This window comes from Thunnus albacares, chromosome 23 (assembly GCF_914725855.1).
Source record: "Thunnus albacares chromosome 23, fThuAlb1.1, whole genome shotgun sequence".
Lineage (NCBI taxonomy): Eukaryota > Metazoa > Chordata > Actinopteri > Scombriformes > Scombridae > Thunnus > Thunnus albacares.
In genome coordinates, this window is record NC_058128.1 from 11,322,896 (window position 1) to 11,344,876 (window position 21,981).

Below are 21,981 nucleotides of genomic sequence, written 5' to 3' on the forward strand. Positions count from 1 at the left end.
TAAAGAACAGCATTCCTCTTGTCTCTTGGTTCCCTTTTTTTTGCATTTTGATTAATCAGACACAGAACATTACCAAGTGTTTTTCGTGAAATACTACCACTATACTCACAAACACACACACACACACACACACACACACACACACTGTATTGGGTTTGACACTGGTTTGTGCCCTCAATTTACCACTTTAAATACTAGTTTTTCTACAATCAGAGAGTGTTTGGTCAGTGGAAAGGTTTGTCTACTGGTTTCATTCTCTCAGAAACACTTTGAATTATAGGGTTTTAAACCACACTGCAATCTGCACAGGCTTACAGTCCAGTCTGTCACCACAACAACCAGAATCTTATCTCTATCTCATATATCTTATTTGTGCGTTAGCCCAATGGATAGACTTTAAATGCAGGCTATGTTTTGATTTTTTTTTTATTATTATTATTCTGTACTGTAGAACAAATATACTCACTCTACAATACAGACTTGGAGAAAAAAAAGAAACGACACACAGAAACAGAAGAATAATTCCTGCTCCCATGTATATACATTTAAAAACTGGCTTAGTATGAACGTTTGCGGAGGTTTACGTACTGCTGATGTAATGCACCCAGTGTAGATGAGCGGTAAGGATGACTTCAACAAGCAACAGAGTTCAATGGCATTACAAGTTATAATTTACTACCAGATATAACCGCATATCTGCACGTGTTTCGAGAGTTTTCCCCCCTCACTGATTAAAATTTTTGTTTTGAAGCCCCTAAAACTCACCAATTATTGACCCAATAAAACCTGCGCCCTCCGGTTTTTTTTATCTGAGGTGTTCTCCAAGTGTTAAAATACAAAACCGCAGATATCATTTCCATACGTGACTAAACATGTGCCTTTCCCGTTCCCTGTCCCTTCTCCCTCCCTCCAGATCCGGGTGGTGAATGCATTCCGCAGCTCCATCTCCCTCTATGAGGGGCTGGAGAAACCCGAGTCGCGAACATCGATCCACAACTTCATGACCCACCCAGAATTTCGGATAGAGGACTCTGAGCCCCATATCCCCCTCATAGACGACACCGACGCAGAGGACGACGCTCCCACCAAGCGCAATTCCGCCAGCCCCCGCAACGCCACGCCCACGCCGCCCTCGCCCGCCACGGCCGCCCCGACCACGCCGGTCTCTCCCTCACCAAACCAGAACAATAATGCTGTGGAGAGCAGTAACCACCTCCTCCCAGAGGGCACCAAATCAGGAACCCCATCAGCCCCGGGGAGCCCCCTACACAGCCTGGAGACCTCCCTTTGATCTGACCCCCCCCCCCCTCACCCCGCCCTCCACGCCCACCCCTCCACGCCGCACGTTACCACCAGTTTTCTACCCGCCACCAAGGAGCTCAACTCAGATAAAAGAAGGAACACTTGGAGAGGAAGGGCTTAGAGGGAGAGCGGAGTCTTCTGTGAGCTTAGCTTGGGCTGGACTAAAAGAACAGCAAACATTCAGAGGAATGTACGGCTTGGTGTGGATGCTTTGGTCTTCTTTATTTTTGGTTCTTATTAATACCCCGCTGCAACACAAGGACTCTGTCTCCACCCCCTCCCCCCCTACCCCCCTTGGTAACTTTTGTTTTTCTCGGTAAACAAGGGGTGATTATAAACTCAGATTGAAAGTGACCTGTTTTTATTATTCTATTATTATTATTATTTTAATTGAGAAGGGGAGGTCCTCCTCCTGGCTTGAAGATCGTCTGTAAGAATTATGAAAGAACCTTTTAGCTTCTCTTTTATCTGAATGGTGTTGTATATTTATCTCTTTGGCCCTTGCTCATTCAAATCTTTATTTCTGCTCCATTGGCTGTTAATATTTTGAGTTATTTATGTTTTTGGAAAAAGCAGGTCTGTTTACAAAGTTTGTAGATACTTTTTTTCTGTTTGTAGGCAAAAGAGCTTCCTGATGTATGATGCAGAAAACTGGGACAGAATAAAAAATGAATGAGAGGATTATTTCAGATACTGCTGTATTTTCAGGAAAAAAAGGGTGTTTTTATATTGAAACTTAACTATTTTTGCCTGCAAGTTTTATTTGTTATATATTTGTAGATAAATATAGAAACTTCTAGCCAAACCGATAAACACTAAGGCTTGTATAGAAAAGAGGTCCACTGCGCGAGGTGTTTTTCACAGGAGAGGGGGACGGGAAAGACAATTCGGGCCTCTGTCCACTAACATTGCTATAAATATTTACTTCTTCCATTTCTTGATAGTTTTCATGTGCACAAAACCTTCTGGACTTCTGGATTCTCTTTTCATTCATTATGTTGTGTTCAAGGATTTCCACATGTTGAAAGGTTCACTCATTAAAGGGAGTTTAGAGTATATCTGGGCCCGTATTTAGCAAGCATCTCAGAATCACTCCTAGAATCGCGCTGAACGTTTTGACAAGGGGAAAAAAAAAAAAGTCTTACCTCAGAGTCGGACATGGGGTGCTTTTGAAGTCACCTTCAACAGGAAGTACAAGTTTTAGATTTGTGGCTTTACGACACTTGGGATCTGTTTTAATGAAAAAGTCTTCTTGTGGTTGTTATTAGTTAGAGCACATTCGGAAGAGGGTGATAGAGATCATTTGATGCAGGAATAAGAAACTAGCTTCACTTGTGGGTGTATGACAAGCTAATTTATGCATGTTGAGGCTAAAAATTTGTTTTTGCCAAAACTCATAAAAGCACTAAAAATGACTTGCACACAAATTACAATTCACCTGCTCTTTTTTTCTCTTTTTTTTTTTTTTTACTACCACTTGAGTTCAAATAAGCGCTGTATTGTGAGCTATTCAGCCAGTGCGCCTATTTATTTTTTAATCAGAAGTTCATATAATAGACTAAACATGAATGTGCCTTGGCTACAGTAATAATTTAGACGATGCTTTCTCCCGTCATTTGCCACCTCCTGGGAACTCCTTACAGATAAAACACTGTTACTCCTACAGCTAAAAGTAGGAAAAATTATGCCTCATTCTTAAAATTCACAGCCACTTAGGACTAATTTCCTCCCTATGGATGCTTGATAAATATGGACCCTGGTCATCCTTTTTTTTAAAAAAAAAAAAATTGGTGCATTTTGTTTCTATTTTTGTTTTTCTCAGCAAAACATCAGCCCCTGCTTATGTACAATATCGACATTTGTTTACTCAGGCATAGAAAAAGTATTTAATTTAAAGGGAGTCTATAAAGAAAGAACCTTTTAACTTCAAACTTTGTGTATTTAGGTAGAGTAAAACATTGTCTTGGTCAAAAGCAAGTGAATTATTTTCATATTTTCATTCAGTCTTTAAGATCATGCTTTAGAAAAACTTCATTTCACTCCTCCGAGTTCTGGTTTGTTGACATTTTAAGAATCAAAAAACCGTGGAGAAAAAAAAAAAAAGGCTTATTTTTTCTTCGACCCTGTCCATAAGTCTCCTTTCACCATGAATAAATGTTGCTGCAGTTGATTTGTTTGTAAAATATTTTTGACACCTGATGTACTGGAAACGCTAAAGAATTGGACATGTGCATTTTTCAAGAATAAAGACTAGGCATACACTGGTATCTATCTGCACAGGGTACTTTATTTCATAGCGTTCCTTGGGGAAAATAATTTTGATACAAATCACAAAAAAAAAAATTTACCTTTGTATTTTTATGACAATAACTGATGATACCTTTCATCATACTAAACCAATTTTGGATGATTTGACACCAATCACGTTATATGGGGAGGGTTTTGGCCACTAAAATGTGTGTTGTTCTGGAATATTCATCTCAGGGTGCAAATGGTGTGAAAGAGAACAGGCCTCTTTTTAGTTTGTGTATTACCACACTTAATTAAATGTTTGGATCGGTGCTTGTCAATCACACAGGATGACCCGGGCAGCAGGCTGCAGATTCTTCCTGCAGCTTTCTGGCCGTCTTCACCTGAAGGGCCGTGGACAGGGGGGAAAAGGAGTGGAAATGTTAAATCACAACGTTCTCTGAGGAAATAAGTTTGTTTTCCAAGTTTTACAGATGACAAAATAGCAGCTAGGATTGCATACAAACTGAGAAATTGAAAAGACAAGCAGAATCCATATGAGGAGTTTGTTCTGTAGCTTCTTCCTGTAATGGGAACGAATGTTTTTCCATCTGTTTTATGGATTATTATTTTTTTATCTTTTAACATTTGGAAATAAAAGTTCTTCATGTCTGTTTATCTTGAGCATTTTAAATGGATATCGTGATTGGATTTACATTTGAAACTTGTCGAGTAATGTGTATGGTTTTTAAAAATAAAAAATGTATTTAGCCTAACTGCAGGGCCATGTTCTTTATTTATCATGCAGTACTTATGCGATGTAGTCACTGAATGCATTCAGATGTGAACACTGCAGAGTGCAAATCATACATCTTGGTCCTGCTGGGTGCAGGTGATTTTTTTTTTTTTTTTCACAAGAAAGCAGCTTTTCTGCATGACAGTGCAATTGCCAAATGCAATGCAACCATTAGATTACACCCAATAAACAGAGTAGCCAAAGCAAGTACTTTTAATTACATTATAAATACTTGCACAATACCCTGCAGTCTATTTTTCTGTTTCGTAAAGTAGTTTTAAAAATGTCTTGTTGGGAAACAATGACTTTGTGGGCGATTGGCCAATACCAATAATGTATCATGACAAGGTGAATTTGTTGTCTATCAGGCTGAGACAGATGACAGTTCAAAATCCATGCAGGTTGGCAGTGAGTATTGCACAATGGACGCTTTGTTGGGAGCCTTTGGCACAGTTGTCTCTCATCCACAAGGTCATGTCTTTCTGCTTTTGCGCAGTGGTGAAGCAGGTGTAACTTTGGGACATCATGTTTACAATATCCAGCAATAGGACAACAATTTTAATGCTTCTTTTGCAACGTATGTCTTTGAATAGACATATGTTGCAACATATCTTGTGTTAACAAAGGTTGTTTACATCTTGTTGCTTTTTGGCACAAACATGAATTTTAACAACTGCAATAATTCACTTGTTGCCAAGAACCTGAGCTGCGTCCTACTGTGAGTGATGTAATCAGGGCAGGGCTGCAACTAATTGTTATCATTTTCATTACCAATTTATGGATTCTTGGGTCTATCTATCAGAAAATTGTGAAAAATACTAATCACATTGTGAATTCAATTTTGCCTAATACAATATGGGACTGACTGGTAGACTGGAGCCAGTGAGTTTTCTTCCATTTATTTTTTTAAAAATGTTTAATCAATCACTAAACTTGTGGCCAAATCATTTTCTGTCGATCAACTAATTGATTAATTGAATAATAATCTCAGTTTTTCTGTATACCTCATAAAAGATAACATGCCATTGCACATCCAGACCAGCAGGGGGCGAAAGACTTCTCTGCGGGACTCCTCTTTGAGCCCTTTAAACCTGGAAATTTATCGAAGATTGTCTATAAATAAGATGAGTCACTCGGTCTTTGCGTCCTGACGGATGACAATAACCACAACCAACAACACTGTCAACATTTTGTCAGTCAATTTTAATAAAGTGGACCTCAGCTTTAACACTTAATTTCGTACGATCAAATTCGATACTCGTTTGCGGGACGCGGGAGCGGGACAGAGTGAGACGTCTTCACTTTTCGTCTCCTCTCTGCGAACCGTTGTTTCTTTCCGCCCCGCAGGAATTTATCCTGCAGTAATGGAGCCGAAACACAGGGCGAAGGTCTGCAAGTGACAGGTCGTGACATTTCTGTGAGTACCAGTCTGCTACTGTGTCAGCTTAATAAAATAAACATAACCTAGAATGAGCACAGAGGAGGTTTGGAGTTGTGTTTGGCTCCCGTGAGTTGGTCGTTTTCTGTTGAAACCGACCGTGTTAGCTAACTTGCTGTAACGTTAAATCTTTCAATTGAGTGACAGTAATCTTAACCGTCTACGGCGGCTTTTTATTAGGTGTTTATTGTCAGAAAACACCTCACAGTTGCACAATTAATTATCGTGGTCTATAAAATTAAATTACAGTCTACTGTGTAGGTGTGGAGGCAGAGAGAGACGCTTCCACCTCACCTGTAGGGAGTGAAATTAACTTAAAACATTTTCTAATATTATTCCTCCTGGAGGTCCCTGCACACTGTTGCATGACTCCGGATCTCACAGAGGCGGGAATGCGACTCCCCCACCGCTGAGCTCAAGATGAAAGAGTGGTGGATTCATGTGGGCTTGATCTGCATCCCGCTGGTAGCCGTCTACCTGCACATCCCGCCCCCTCAGCTGTCCCCTGCCCTGCAGAAGTGGCACAACGCCGGGGAAGTCTTCCACTTCAGAGGCAGGAAAATCTTCTACAGAGGTAACAGTGTCTCCCAGCCGCAATAATAGTGTTACAGTGCCTCCATTGTGTTGTTATGGCATGTACTTGTGAACAGGAATGTGAATGTGTTATCAATTTATCTATAAATATCTTTCAATTTAGGAATAATTGTTTATTTATGCTTTATTATAAGATAGTGACACATGTCCATCACCAGAGGCTGAGGTAACGTCCTCAAATTGCTTGTTTTGTCTGATTACCCAAAGATATTCAGTTTAGAATAAACTGTCTTATCACAAGGTCCATTTAGTAGCTGTTCTGGAGCTCTCAGTCATATCACGTGATCTTCATCAGCCATTGAAATTAGCCCAGTTGTCACGATATTGTTGATGCACTTTAAGAACTTCTCATCAGTTTTGGCTAAAAAATAAATACACATAATGAAGATCGTATGATATGATCGACAGCTCAGGAACCACTTCTAAATGGACCCTGTGTGTGATGCTTTTCTCTTCTGCTGCACAAAGGGTCAAAAATTATATTTGAAGGCTTATATTTGAAGGAAGACATTCAGTTTACAGTCATAAAAAAATAGAGAAAAGCAGCAAATTGTCACTTTTGAACAGCTGAAACTAGTGAATGTTTCACATTTTTACTTGATAAATGACTCAAGGGAATTTATTTATTATTAAAAGTGTTATTGTTTAGGCACTAATTGTGACAGTCATACATAGTAATAATAATTATTTTTCCATCACTATGATATCCTTATACACCTTTTATCATAAATTCCCGCATTACTAATACAGGTACAACAATCCTAAATGTGTCTCTCAAAAGCTGCATCAATCTTTTTTTTAATTTTTCTTATTACTTTACCATATGACTACTTGTATGTGAAAAATTTTACTCATAGTGACGAACTCAGAAAATTAATCGCCCGACTCTGTAGTTTCCCTCGTCTCTATAGAGCTTCATCATATCTTTCTGCTCATTGTTTTGTTTTTCCAGAAAGCAAATTGGTTCAACCTAACTGCTCTCCTAAGTGTCACTTGCAGCCACAGCAGGCAGCTGTTTTCAGTTAAAAACCATTGTACATGACCTTCCCAGCATCCAATGGTAGACAGTGTTAATGAAAAGCTGGTGAACAGAGAGGAGCATTTAACAACTAAAGAGCCAGATTTTTCCCTCAGGAGTTGGTGGAGACCAAAAAAAAACCCCCATCCATTAACTTCCATTAAAAGCTAATGTGGCAAATAGACAAAAGTAATAGAGGCAATTGTTAGCTAACAGCTTGCGTTGTATTTACAGCCTGTTCCAGATGCCCCAAAGTGGCCAAAATCATTCATTGCAGGATGCCTGATCATCATTTACTGTGTGTGTTGCCCTTCTCTCCTCAAACCAGACTCCTATGGTGCTTTGGGAAGCTCAGATGTCATCATTTTGCTCCACGGCTTCCCCACCTCAAGCTACGACTGGAACAAGGTAATCACTGCACACGCTCAGTCGCTCAACAATACACCAAAACACAGTTGAGAAATGTAGTCTTTTTGTTTCTGCCGGAGATAAACTGTGTGTTTTTGTTCTCACAGATCTGGGAGCCACTCACTCAGCGCTTCCATCGAGTCATTGCACTGGACTTCCTGGGTTTTGGCTTCAGTGACAAGCCAGTGAGTAACAAATGTGTCAGTTTAAATGTTGAATTATGTTGTTTTTACAGACTAATATATATAATAGTTTTATTTTCCGCGTGATGCTCTGCTTCCACACTTTTTCTGCACGTACCCATAATCCCATTTTCTCCCATGTCTGAACACCCTAGCGACCCCACAGGTACTCCATCTTCGAGCAGGCCAGCGTGGTGGAGGCCCTGGTGGCTCACTTGGGTCTGAGCAACCAGCGAGTCAATCTGGTCTCTCATGACTACGGAGATACCGTGGCACTGGAGCTGCTCTACAGGTGTGTGTGCAGCAGTGTATTTATGCAAATTGTCCAAAAAAAGAGTTGATTAGTGATAAACCGCTAACCATCACTATGTGTGTGTGTGTTGTTTTTTGTTCTCTGTTCTGCTGCCAAACCAGGAGTGACCAGAATCGCACAGGTCACCTGACCTTCAACAGCCTGTGTCTTTCTAATGGAGGTACAGTTTTTGACAAAGATCTTTATTCTTACTCCTTTCCTGAATCAGGGTTTTCATTAAAATGTTGGGTTTTTTTGCACATCAGACTGAAACATTTTCAGTCAAAAGGAATATTGGGTTCCTGTTTTATCAACTTAAGTTCTCTTGTTACTTACATAAAGCAAAGCAGCTTACTATGCTGTTTCTTGTGCCATGAAGTGTCAGTAAAGCATTCAAATATAGCTAAAACAAGTCGATTCATTGACAGAAAATGTATCAACAACACTTTTGATTAATCATTTAAGTTATGTAATGAGAAAAAATGGCAGATAAATAGTTCCAGCTTCTAAAATGTTTTGGGTTTTGTTTTATCAGTGTAAATCGAATACCTTTGTGTTTTTTATGACAAAATATGCCATTTGAAGATGTAACCTTAGTTGCAGACCTACACTGACATATTTGACTCGAGTCTGATTTCACTTGAAGGCTTCACAAAGTGCTGACACTTAAATTTCCAACAGGATTATTCCCAGAAACACACTACCCACGGCTGCTGCAGACAGTGAGTCACCTTTGTTTTTAATGCAACCCACCCTACATCTGATGAGATTGAACTGGAAGTTGGTTTTAGATGTTCAGCTTCATACAGTATGTTCTCTCTGATATGTTTTTGTTTTGTCTCCAAAAGCTTCTCAAGGACTCCGGTTTTCTGGCTCTAGTTCTGACACGTCTCACCAACTATATGATCTTCCAGAAGGGGTAAAGAGTTTTGTTCCAAAGTTAGAGATCCAAATGTATGTATGTAAGTATATAAAGTTATACACTTTGTTGTTTTCTGTAGGATCGGGGAAGTTTTCGGTCCGTACACGCAGCCCTCAGACGCTGAGTTCTGGGACATGTGGACGGGTTTACGCTTCAACGACGGCAACCTCGTCATGGACAGGTGTGTGTTTGTGTGCTCACTATGTGTTCAAGTAGTCTTAATTATCTTTGCCGCTCTTCCTTTTTCCATTTACGTCCGATTCTGTCCTCTCCCTCTCTTTCAGTATTCTGCAGTACATCAACCAGAGATTTCAACACAGAGAGCGATGGGTGGGCGCGCTCACTTCCACCTTCATCCCACGTGAGTGCATCAGACGTTGTGATGTGCGTGTAAAGAAATCAAGAGTGTGAGAGCGCTCTCGTTGAGGCCGCACGCTTCCTTAAGGTGTATTAACCCAGCAGCCTCGGCCAGAGAGCCGCTGATGCTAAGCTGCTTATAGTCTGTGAGGAGCAGCCTCGTAGTCCATCTGTGATCCGGAGCTCAGGATGGGGGGGAGTGGGGGTAGGGATGTGTGTGTGTGTGTGTGTGTGTGTGTGTCTGTGTGTGTGTGTGTGTGTGTGTGTGTGCTACTGACACATACTTCATCTGAAATACAGCAGAAAGGTATTAGCCAGAATTGCGCTGAGCCAGTTTATTCTGAATCAGTAAGTAAAGGGACTGATTAAAGGGTCAGGCTGTTTTTAAAAAAATGCAGTTTATAATCCTATAAATTATTCTTTTCATTCATTTATCTTCTAATTTTGAAATGAGTCGTCCAAACATAAGAATTCCCTTGTGTATCACTCCTCCACCCCTCAGTGTTCTTCCCCTCCACCTTTCCTCTCTGACTCCTTTCATCCCTCCTTATCTTTCAGTGCACATGATCTACGGACCCCTGGACCCAGTTAACCCCCATCCCCAGTTCATCCGTCGTTACCAGTGAGTGCCCCGCCCTCCGATTCTTAAACCCTGTTCAGATTATCTCTAATACAGGTCTTCCTTCAGCTCACTCAGCGAATGTGAACGAGGACAAATCGCAACAAAAGGGGGAAAAGGGTCGTTTTACTGATCATCTGAACCCCTTTTTTCTGCTCTACATGTGATTTGAGCTCAACAATACTAACTAACTCATTGTTTGCCTATGAAATTGTGAACCAGGGCTACACTGAGTTGTGAAAATAGGACGAAGTGAAGCAAAAATTTGCTCAAAAGTTGTTGTTTTTTCACCAAAAAAAAAAAAAACAACCTTGTTTCACACTCCTCTCAGTTTTGACACAAACACCTTTTTCACTTCTCAACTGCTGGCCCCAGTGTTTTCATTTCTCATGGACACTTTATCTACTGTGCACTTTGTTTTGGAATCTCGTTCACTTTGAGGATTTTTGTGATACGGTCTTGCACACAGACGTGGGAATCTCATTTGGGTTTTTTTTTTTCATCTTCAGGGTCTCAGCTCAGTCTGTTCACCATGTTTACTCAGTCTCACACACAGTTGGGAATTTCATTCATCTTTTTATCTGCTGTGGTTCCTCAGTCTCACATACAGAGTTGGGAATCTCATTGATTTGTTCATTTTCAGAGTCCCTCCTCAGGGACTGTCTTGAGCCAGCAACCGCATGCATGAAAGGCACAGATCTTTCCATTTCACCACCATCTTTCACACTAGTCTCCGCTCCTCTTTGTTCTCATGAATGCAAACAGCAAAAGTGGTTACAGGTTGGATTTGAACCAGGAACCTTCAGAAGACTGTGCCAGCAACATTCCCTCTACACCACAAAGGAAACACTACTGTGAGGACAACTCATCGTTGTCTCATAGATCTTGTGGTGAAAAACATGCAGTTCGGATTAGTTTTCTACTTATTGATGAATATAAATGCTATCGCCTCACCATCTTCACTCAAAAATAGTTTTCTCTAATTTTCTTACCACCACAATAAAATGTTGGTACCATTTCAAGTCATGTAACATCATCTTTAAAGTATTATTTGAGAATTTTTTTTGGAACCTTTTTAGTAGAGAGATGACAGAAAATTAGGGAGGAGAGAAAGAAAAGAAAGCTGTGCAACAAAGGTCCAAAGTTGGATTTGAACCAAGAACTCTGTGTTTCATGGTCAGGGTCTTAAACCCCTCAGCCACCAGCATGATCAACAAGATCAACATATCATTCCTAATCTTTGTCACTTCCCTGATATGACTTTTGGTCCAAACACTCCACAAAGCTTTTGTTCCTTTTGTCCGTAATAATCTTGTTTATCTCTCACTCCTGCAGGCAGCTAGTCCAGAGGTCAACGTTCACCATTTTGGACGAACACATCAGTCACTATCCTCAGCTGGAAGATCCCACTGGCTTCCTCAATGCATATTTCAACTTTATTCACTCTTTCTGAAGGGGTACAACGTACCAAATGTCCATGTTTCAGAGTGAACTTAGAGCCTATAAAAGTTGTCTGAAATATATTTGTGTTGCAAAAGAACCAAAGTTAAAAATATGCACATATGGAGCAATGATTTTCCCTGATGATTGTGACCAGAAGCTAATTTACCAGCAACACTCATGACATGTAAATCACTGCAGTGGAAGATATAAAATGTGAGCTAGAAACCACATTATTAATTGTACTTAATGCAACTGACTAATCTGATGGTGACAGTGTTAATTTAGGAATCCTAAAAAGGAAGCATGATACTGTAATTTTGGTTGTGTGATCATTGAACATATCTGTGGGACACTGTTTTGATTCCCTCAATTTTTTTTTTCTTGGTTTCTTGGAGTCCTGCTCAAAAAGGAATCTGTAATCAGCTGCATTCTGAATGAATTTTGATATGATTTTCTACATTTCTCTTGATGTCAATTGAAAACATTAAATGTCAACTTTTCTTCAAATAAAACTAGTTTTGTAAAAAAAAAAAAAAAAAAGCTTCTTAAATTGAATGCAACAAATGAAACCTGGTGCACAGTCAGAATTTATTATAGATTAGACAAATGTAAGATTTCCTTACAGCAAAGAAACATGAAGACCAGCAGACAATATAAAGAAACGCTTTTTAGTTTATATTCTAGAAGTAATAAAACATTTATGTTGGTTTTCAGATTGGATGGTGTCAGCATAACAATCACAATATAGCATCATAATGTTAGGGCTGTGAACGTGAAGATCTCGGTGATGACTCCCTTTTGTCATGTAGAGATGAAGTCTTGTGATTGCGTTGGCACGTAGCTGCACTAGCAGCCCTTTAACCCACGGAGGCCAGGATGACATCAACCACCGTCTCTTCACTACTGCGAACCGTCACCTGCATTGTGACGCCGTCAGCCAGTGCCAGGCGGGCACGAACCAGCACATCGTGACCTCCCCGAAACACACCTGAGAGGAAATGCAGAGGGCCAATCAGATCACACCAGAGCCGTTGTTTTAAAGACCATAAGTTGTGGAGGTTTAGTTGTTATATTAACATGTTTTATGGAAAAGGTACTGAGATTGAGATAATCATCCTTATCACAGTATGACAACTTAAATTAGATCCACCTCCATGTTTTAGAAAATACATAACTCTAAAATATGAAATTAATCTATGGCATTTGGTGATCACTTGTGTCCAAAAAACATAACACCAGAGACAACTTTTTGTTCTGTACAGGCTGAATTTAAACTGAAAAACAATCCTGACATCCAACACCCACCAGCGAGGAAGAGGACATGCGAGTTCTTGTTTTCAGGAACTTTGTCTGAGCGCTCACATGGCTGCATTCCCAGGAAGCTGATGATGTTACCCACCGCCTCTGTAAGAGAAAGCCACAGATGAGTCATTTAACACTTTCTGTCAGTTACATGACATGCCTTAACATATTCTGTAAATCTAAAAGTAGTTATTTGCATGAACTGGTAACTGCTGAAAATACAACTCATAAAGTAGCAGTGGAAGAAATAAACCTTAATCTTTGAATTTTTGGAGAAAGTGTATAAGAATTTGACTTCTGCGTACCGTCTAAAGTCCGTACAGACGCCAGAGCAAAAGTCTCCTCCTTCTCGAATTCGTCTCCCACTTCCTCCCAGGCTGCTCCGAAGTTTGGCTTCAAAACCTTCTGGATGTGGTCTGCGACTGTCACCTCCAGATCCTCCAGCTACAGAAGAGCAGGACAGAAGAGGACAAGAAAGAGTCGGATGCAAAGAAGAGGAAACAAAAGAATTAGATAGTTAAAACACTGATGGAAATACACTGGACTCATTCTTCTTCTTCTTCTTCTGATTTGGACCTGCTGTGATTACGTACCACATATTCATCGTCATAACCGTCATCGTCAGGCTCTCCTGTGTTGGGGTCACAGTCTCTGACCAGGTATTTCATAGTGCAGCTGAATGTGCAAGACACTGTTGACAGATGAGACAACATTTTCTTATATCTTCTTATGTATACAGTGTATGGGAGTTAACTCTCTCACTCTACTCATTCAGGACAATATTCTGTTCAAAACATTATTTTTAGATGATCCTGCTTTAACTGTAACCGCCCCAGTAATGTTCCAGTTTTCCTACCAGCGGTGGGGTCGTCATCAGGCAGGCGGACCAGAGTGTAGCATGAACCGGGCTGACTGTAGGGGAGGCTGGGGGCGGGAATGTAGTGTATCACCTCGTAGGACTCTGACGGCTCCATCTGCACTACGACCTGGAACAGAGAATCACAAAATTACACATCAGATCAATTTCTCTGTTTTAGTTCAGCTACTGTCATGTCAAAAACTTGTCTTAAGTCATGAAGCGCGGGTTCCTTTGACCACTTTACCCACTCCTGAAGAATTTTTAAAATAACAAAAAATGACAATGAAACCATGCTAATCTCCTCTCAGCTGGTACCTTCTGCAGGAGCTGGTCGTTCAGAGTGTTTGTGCAGTCGAACTGGAAGACCATATGTCTGGCGAAGGTGTGTTTAATGCATCGCACCACGTATTCCGTCTCAGCCTCTGTCAGCTGCACCGGCTCAGAAGACTTGAAGAGCGGGCCAAGCCCCTGGAACTCTGGGATGGAGGCCAGTTGTTCTGTCCGATGATAAAAAGCAGAGACAAATTGAAACGAAGAGCAGGGGAAGATAAGACTGACATCATATTAATTATATCTAAGCAGGTCTGTGTATGAAGGTGAATATCTGTCTTCTTGCAGTCTTCAGTCATCTTGTGTTTACAGTCTTACCTTGATAAATGTCCTGGCGTGATGGGGCCAACTTTTCTGGCAGCTTGCTGGTAGCAACAGGAGCAATTTCTGGGAAGAGACAAACAACATCAATTATCCCCTGAACTGAACATGAACGCTGCCTTTGCTGCTTGAACTATCTGATTAGTGACCATGTCCTGTGTACCTGTTTTCTGTTCTGTGATGGGGGTGGTAGCGAGAGGGACGGTCTTCATGTCGAAAGGTTTCTCTGTGGGCTCCAAGGTGTACTGGTGGAGGGATTTCTCCAGGCCGGGGATGGAAACAGACAAACCTGAGAGCCACGTAAAGAAGAAGGGAAGTTAAAGCACACCTGCTACTAGCTGCCTGGCTTGGGAATTTTTTGGCAAACCAACAACCATGACTTTAAAACACAGAGCAGAAGAGTGTGTGTGTCTTACCGTTGAAGATGTAGGCAGCATTAAGTGCCTTCTGTTTCTGCTGTAGCACGTTCATGTAGAAAGTAGCTCTGTCACGCACCTCGTCATCACTGTCCATCATACACCTGTGAGTGTACATACACGTCATAGGCATTAGAGCGGCAACGACTGGAGTTGATTAATCGATCAACAGAAAATGAATTGATAACTATTTTAGTCATTTTTCAGACAGAAACTCCAAAAGCTTCTCTGGTTCTCACTGTAAACTGACTATCATTGTCTTTAGGACTGTTGGTTGGACTAAACAAGACATTTTGATACATCTCTTTGAGCTGTGGGAGATTATAAACAGGCTTTTTTCACTATTTTCCAACAACTCTTAGACATAACGATGAATTGATTAATCTAGAAAATAATCAGCAAATGAATCAATGAAAATAATCATTAGTTTCAGCCCTAAAAGGCACACTGCATCGCTCATTCACTCAAACACAAATGTATAGTATAGTGCATATTTTAGCCATGTAGACTCCAGTTGTATCACCTATCAACATCAAAAAAGGCTAATTATTAATATGTTGAAATTAATTAATTTGGGGCAACAACAACTTCTAAAAGTGACAGCATATCGATGGAGAAAATGCAAAAGTAATTCACCGATTAAATATTTCTGTCTCAGAGTAGAGTTCAGGGTTATGCAGTCACATTAACTAATGAAAGTCAATGAGTACCTCTGCATGAGAACCAGGACACTTGGCAGCAGATCATCATTCTGAGCTCCAAATTTAGCTAAAGCACTGACTGCAGCTGTGGGTGGAAGACGAAAGAAAAACAAATGTTTCAGCTGCTAATAAAATGAATATTCACTAATTAACAGGATGGGGTGAAAGTTACCATATATTACACTGCTAAAGTAAACTAAAGTAAAGTAAACTAATGACAAAGATAGTTGGAAACTATAAGAAATGATGATTACCTGCGCGAACCGCCTCACTCTCCAGCACCACTCGGTTGAAGATGAAGCGGATGTACTTGGAGGGCTGGGGCGTGCGTGGGCCCTCTTTGCCCAGTAGGTGCAGGATCTTTGTGGCTAGCACGGTGTGCTCGCAGTCCTCGATGAACTCGCACAGGTGAGCCAGGCCCGTCTCTTTGCTCTCTGGGTTCTCCTCAATGATGCTGATGATGCAATCCACGATGGCCCGCTTGTACTCGAACCCGCCCTGCAGGGAAGATGAGAGCCAATGAGTAATCTGAACTGAAAAACAACTGAAAAATGTACTGTAGGTAATAATTGAGCAACAAAGGACCAAGAGACTAAGCCCTGCTCATTGCACATGGTCAGTAATATGATGAACACTAATACTAACAAACCATCTAATAAGCTAAACATAATTTTTGTTGCACTATGAACATCAATTCATAGAATTAATGTATACTTGTAGTAAAGTATGTTTATGAACAATATAATCTGTTGTACTGTGAAGCAGTCAAGCTCACAAAGTGGCAACTGTAGTGACAACATTCACATTTGTGGTATGTTTTCTGCAGGTGAACGTCATTTACGACTAACAGGTGTGACACTGATAAAGAAACTCCCTGTAAAGGCCAAAGTGTGAAGGATCGTCTGATCAGCTTACATCGTCTCGGAGCATGTTAGACAAGAAGTTCATCATGACGCTGTGTTTCCTGGGATACTTCTGACACAGAGCGCTGATGGCCTGCACCACCACCACCTGGAAAAAACAAGTATCAGGGACAGATTTAGGACGACATTATATAGAACAAAAATAACAGGATTTTAAAAAGCCTTGAATCTCATTAGAAATTAATCTTTTGTGGCCACAGAGACTGAAATCCCAGAGAAAACTAAAAATACCGCTTCACGTACGGTTGTATGCCTCCACCAACCAGTCAAGTTTACAAGTCAGTTTACATCCATGTCTGTCCAGACTCATAATACTTGTAGTGAAGACTTTGAAGGAATTTAATAAAAAGGTATTAAGTTGATTTTCCTTGGATGTGTTCATATGCTCAGCCAATAAAGCTGATTCTGATAGAACACAAAGTTGTAGCCATGACAGTAGACAATAACCTGAGGGGCCAGATGGTTTGTTACACAGAACCATCTGTGTAGACGCTTTTTTGAAAGACACTTTCAAACAACACTTGGCAGTGATTGGATGGACCATCTGTCTACCACCATGTCATCACTTTCTCACCTTGCGAGGCAGCTGGATTCACGAGATCATGCATTATGACATTATGATGTCACAGTGAGGTTGACCTTTTGGATATAAAATGTCATCATTTTATCCTATTAAGACATTTGTGTGAAACTTCATCATAGTTAGCATATGAATTCTTGAGTTATGGCCCAAAACTTGATTTGTGAGGTCACAGTGACCTTGACCTTTGACCACCAAATTCTAATCAGTTCAACCTTGAGTCCAAGTGGACATTTGTGCCACATTTGAAGAAATTCTCTCAAGGCGTTCCTAGGATGCTTTCACGAGAAAGTAATGGATGGACAGATAGATGGACAACTCAAAAACATAATGTCTGGCCAAGCATAAAAACACCTTACAAGTACTGTTCTTACATGACATTCATGCAATAGCCAATTAAGGCTTCTGTGTGTGACGGCTTAAGTAGGACCTCATTATAGCATCCTTTCACTCCATATGTATGTGTATGGATTTAGTTGTGTTTTGTAATCAAATAAAGGTTCGAACAAAACTTGAACCAAAACAAACAATGTCTGACCTTGAACTCATCTGAGATCTCAGAGACAAACGAGGAGATCTGCTTCATGAGTCGGTCCACACTGCTCTCACTGCCGGTCTTGAGCAGAGTGGTGATGGCCAGTGTGGCGATGCTGCGGTTGGAGTCGGTGATCAGGTTCTCCAGGTCCAGGTTACACGCAGTCACAGCTGATGGATGCTTCATGGCCACCTGGTGGAGAAATGGTAATATGAAAGTAGTTCATTAAGTATCATAACCCGTTATTACCATACAGTTAAGAATAAATTGTGTGTTGTCAAAACAGATTCAATAAATTGTGAATAGAGTATGTATGAAGCTGAGAAATCATAAAAAGCTTATTTCTAAAAAAGTTCAGCAATTTAATTTCTACATACATACAAGTGATTTGTGTATATACATAGTTCAACTAGCGATGTAGAGGAGGGAAGGTGAGTGCAGCTGTACCTTGTTGAGGGTCCTGACTGCTGCGTATCTTAATGCTGCTTTGGGAGAACTACAGAACAGCTGCAGCACTGCAGGAAGACAAAAACATTCACAATAAGGCTCATTAGCAGGTAAAAGTATGAGGATAGCTCAATTTACAAATCAAATGTGTCAGAGCTTTCTTCTTATTGATGCCAAGATTTATACAAAAAACAAAACATTTATGCTCCAAGTTGGCAAACAGACAGACAGCAGAGGTGTGAAGTAAAATACTGACCAGACACAGCGGGGGCCAGCTCCCTGGCAGTACAGTTGGGCATGTGCACAATGGCGGAGGCGGCCTCATACACCACCATCTCATTCTTGTTTCTCAGGCAGCTCTCGATGAAGTCAAACAAGGGGCTGTCGTGACTGTAAAAATGCATGACGACATGACATCAACCCAACAGTCTGTGCCATGTATTCATATCTCAATCAGAGATATTATGAATGACAACAGATAACTTATAAGTCATCAGCTCTACAGTGCAAGTACCCAGAAGTCCCTCTGTGTCTACTTACCCTCCCTCTGTCTCGTCCAGCAGTTTGCTGGCAATCCGGATGAGCATGCAGTATGCAAAGGGAGACTTGAGACCAGACTTGGTGAACTTGTTGAGCATCTTGGTCACAGCCAGACGGTCATTCTTCCTGAGGTGATACAGCAGGCCCAGGGCATGGTACTGGAGGACAAGACACAAGAAAACAACAGATTTGAAATTAGACATGATTAACATGTTTTTCATCACCAGATTAGTTTAACCTGAAACACACTGATATAGTAATAATTTCAATGATTTTTGTTGTATGTACCATTTATTTTATGTATGAACCATAAAATAAATTAACACAAATTCTCAGCTCTTAATGTGCATCTGTTGTACTACCTACCTGGACCATAATATTGTCACTGGAAGCAGCCTCCTGGGCTTCATTCACCCAGCGCTTCACCACATCGTAGCTCATCTTCACCATGTGCTGAACACATATAAACACAAAGGGACTTCATTACAAACTAGCAATGAGACATCACTTTAAAACCATGTCATCTTGATTACACACACACAAAAAAAGTAATTTACAAGTGTCAGGGAAACAACAATCTTTTGCTATTAGTATTCTATCTAGATTTAACAATGACACTGTGCCATGTCTTACCAGTGAGGAGACCAGGGCTGAACTGGACACACTGGGCACCTTATCAACAATAGCCTGCTTCATGTATCTCTCAATGGCCTGCAGCATGGTGGTCTGTGGAGAAGGCAGGAAAAATGAACAAAAAGTGCTTCAATTCTTAATTAGAAAACATGAACTTGGTAAAATTAAAGCATATACAAGAGGTGGTTATCTGTGTGAGATAGCAAGGTGAAGGAAGTGATGGGATGAGAGGAAAAGGATGCAAAGGAAATAGAGCAGCACTCACATCTGTAATCCTGCAGAGGGCTCTGATAGCAGGTCCTCTGTAAACATCTTCCTTCCCAGTCATGTCTTTGGTCAGGCTATATAATAAAACACAGGGCATATATAAGAAACTTTGTCACCTCTTCAGACAAAACGCATGTGACATAAATTATGAAAAAACATTATTAAAGTATGTAAAGTCTTATATCAAGTACTGTTTCCTCTGCACATATTACAACAAATAAATCCCTGTATATGTCATGGTACAAACCTGCTGGTGACAATGATGACATCCTCAGAGATGTTAGCCATCTCTTTGATGGTCAGGTAGCACATCCTTCTCAGGGTTTGCTGAGAGAAAAACAAACAAAGTTTTCTCTTACTGCAATCATATTTTAATACTATAAAGTAGAATTTATTTAGTGCTGCTTACGCTAAATCAAAAGCAAATGAGAAAAATATCAAGCACTGACTCAACCAAGTAAAGGATAAATTAATATTATCTTACATCATTGGACTGAAAGAGCCTGGTCATCGCAAAGAAGGCTTCGGTGGCCTCTGTGGTCCCAAAATGCTCCCCCTGTATGAATAAAGCCACAAGTGAGAGTGAGTCACAAATTCAACACATATTAAGAAAAAGCTACTCTGCGCTTTTGTCAAGCAACCTTTTACCTGGTTGAGGAGGTAGATAATCTTGGTGAGAATGTGGAGACATCTTCTTGGATTGATGGGAGTCTCGTTGAAGATGCGTGCCTATAAACACAAAAACTGACACTTAAATTCATTTCAGTGATTATGGTGCTGTTTTTTCTTCACATATCCCTTGTCTCATATATGTGCAGTTTAAAGAAAAACCTAGTGCAGACTTACCTCCTGCAAAACGGCACTCTTCTCCAGATGTTGGAAAGGGTTTGACCCACTTCCTAAATGTCAAAACAGAAGGGTCAGACGTCTTTGCATACAAACACTTTGTCTCATTCTCACTTTGCAAAATTATATTTAAAGCCAACAGACGCCAAGGACGCAGAGATGGCATGACGGTGACATTATGCAACATTCATTCAATGAATAAGAAACTAAAACACATATTTAAACTTACAGAATTTTCTCCTTTGCATTAACGCATGACTGCAGCAAGATTAATCAATCTATATTTTGGGCTCATGGTCAAAGAGGACACGTCTATTAACGAGCAAAACTAACAACAGATATCACAACACCCAGCTCGCAATGCTAGCATGGGTCCGCTCCACTAACGGTAAATTTAGCAGACTCGTACTGGCTTTTTAGGTCATCATGTTAATCAATTATAAACTAACTAAATAATCATATTTTGGCTTGCAAACCACGGTTAACAATCAGGTTCATTTACTGACAGTTTAGCGTTTACTTTAGCCGGTCAGCTAACAGGCTAGCTCCGCGTTAGCTCCCAAAGCGAGACGCAATTTACAGTTTTCAAACGCCGTCATTGTTTAAATTAATCACTCTCCAATCTTACCAGACTCCTCGTCCTTCTTATCAAACTTTTTAATCATTATGTCGGAATGAAGCTGACGGAAGAGGGCAAAAGATGCTCTCAGCCTCGATCATCAGAGAAGCTACTTCCACGTAGCCAAAATGAAAACTCTCTTCCTGTTGGAACGTCCACGTCGACGGAACATACGTCAATCCCATTACACGTCATATCCGGCAGGGGGCGCTGCTGACAAGTCAGATTTTTATTATAATATAATATAATATAATAGATCTTATTTATTTTGGAGTTTTTTTGTTTTGTTTTGTCATGTTTTGTTTTTTAAATATATGATTCTATTCATTTCTATGCATTTTATGTTGTTCTATGTCCTTTGTGGTTTTATTAAACTGACTGTTTTGTGTGATGACGTTCCTGTATTTGTGTTTTATTTGTGTATGTTGTGTATTTCAATAAAGTTTTTTGGGGTGTCCATTCGCAATTTCAATGAATTGATAAGCATGCTATATTTATAATCGAGGATTTAGATATAAGAACATAAGTTTTTCTGCCAAATACTAGTAGCCTATGAGTCTGGGAAGTTAACAGGGAGATTAAACAGTCCTAAAAGTAGCTCAACATCGGAGCATTTGGTCAAATCTTCAGATTGACTCAAGTTCAAAAGCATGAATGTATGAGGACGCTCATTCATTTACATTTATACACACAACTGAGTGACCAGTAGGCTGCACTTCTATATCTCTGATTTACAACCTGGATGTAGTTACTCCAAATAGCCACAAGATGCCGACATTTCTCTTTGTCTTGAGTCTTGTCTGAGGCAGGTGAACTACATGACCCCAGCTTTAAAACTCAAAAGCTGCTTTGCTTTGATTTGTAGGAATAGGCACATTTATAAGCCGCTGAAAATATTAAGATAAAGTATAATATGACATAACATTTGGCTGGTAACATCCCAAACTCTCAGCATTATATACAAACTAAACTCAAACTGATGTAAGTTCATAAACTAGTGAGATCCTTAAAGAAAAAAAACTTTTCTGAAAATATATTTGGTATTCTTTCATGGATAGGTAG

The 21,981-nt window shown here is 40.2% G+C and overlaps 3 protein-coding genes across 5 annotated transcripts in view; 2 read left to right on the plus strand and 1 right to left on the minus strand.

The window, feature by feature from the left end:
• The window catches only part of atp2b1a (ATPase plasma membrane Ca2+ transporting 1a), a 42,392-nt gene extending 38,823 nt beyond the window's left edge, over positions 1–3,569 (plus strand). For all 3 annotated transcript variants that reach the window (XM_044342715.1, XM_044342717.1, XM_044342716.1), the window contains one exon: positions 914–3,569. In XM_044342715.1, coding sequence (XP_044198650.1) covers positions 914–1,291 — 378 coding nt within the window. In that variant the 3' untranslated portion in view covers positions 1,292–3,569. The remainder of the gene's footprint in view (positions 1–913) is intronic.
• A 2,061-nt stretch (positions 3,570–5,630) lies between these two features.
• Positions 5,631–11,991, plus strand: mest. Its single transcript, XM_044343996.1, has 12 exons — positions 5,631–5,744; positions 6,113–6,339; positions 7,706–7,785; positions 7,893–7,970; positions 8,123–8,259; positions 8,382–8,440; positions 8,941–8,981; positions 9,108–9,178; positions 9,261–9,362; positions 9,466–9,542; positions 10,097–10,160; positions 11,493–11,991. Exons 2-12 carry the CDS (start codon positions 6,186–6,188, stop codon positions 11,608–11,610), a joined length of 981 nt encoding a protein of 326 aa, XP_044199931.1. The 5' UTR covers positions 5,631–5,744; positions 6,113–6,185; the 3' UTR covers positions 11,611–11,991.
• A 178-nt stretch (positions 11,992–12,169) lies between these two features.
• On the minus strand, positions 12,170–21,076 carry copg2 (COPI coat complex subunit gamma 2). Its single transcript, XM_044343736.1, has 24 exons — positions 20,929–21,076; positions 20,301–20,353; positions 20,103–20,183; positions 19,939–20,010; positions 19,702–19,781; positions 19,453–19,528; positions 19,188–19,280; positions 18,921–19,007; positions 18,555–18,712; positions 18,271–18,404; positions 18,015–18,082; positions 17,571–17,759; positions 16,445–16,540; positions 15,784–16,027; positions 15,539–15,614; positions 14,829–14,932; positions 14,576–14,701; positions 14,410–14,478; positions 14,077–14,258; positions 13,759–13,888; positions 13,496–13,593; positions 13,208–13,346; positions 12,906–13,004; positions 12,170–12,588 (listed from the first exon to the last, which is right to left on the minus strand). Exons 1-24 carry the CDS (start codon positions 20,963–20,965, stop codon positions 12,458–12,460), a joined length of 2,622 nt encoding a protein of 873 aa, XP_044199671.1. The 5' UTR covers positions 20,966–21,076; the 3' UTR covers positions 12,170–12,457.
• Between the last annotated feature and the right edge of the window lie 905 nt (positions 21,077–21,981).

What these genes read in the sequence shown, in the direction of transcription:
- mest (XM_044343996.1), top strand. Translation starts at nt 6,186, where the DNA reads ATGAAAGAGTGGTGGATTCATGTGGGCTTGATCTGCATCCCGCTGGTA. An exon ending in CACTTCCACCTTCATCCCAC is followed by an intron (nt 9,543 to 10,096) that starts GTGAGTGCATCA and finishes CTTATCTTTCAG; the next exon opens with TGCACATGATCTACGGACCC. An exon ending in CAGTTCATCCGTCGTTACCA is followed by an intron (nt 10,161 to 11,492) that starts GTGAGTGCCCCG and finishes TCACTCCTGCAG; the next exon opens with GCAGCTAGTCCAGAGGTCAA.
- copg2 (XM_044343736.1), bottom strand. Translation starts at nt 20,965, where the DNA reads ATGATTAAAAAGTTTGATAAGAAGGACGAGGAGTCTG. An exon ending in GTCATCATTGTCACCAGCAG is followed by an intron (nt 19,529 to 19,701) that starts GTTTGTACCATG and finishes TTTATTATATAG; the next exon opens with CCTGACCAAAGACATGACTG. An exon ending in TGATGACGACCCCACCGCTG is followed by an intron (nt 13,594 to 13,758) that starts GTAGGAAAACTG and finishes ATCTGTCAACAG; the next exon opens with TGTCTTGCACATTCAGCTGC.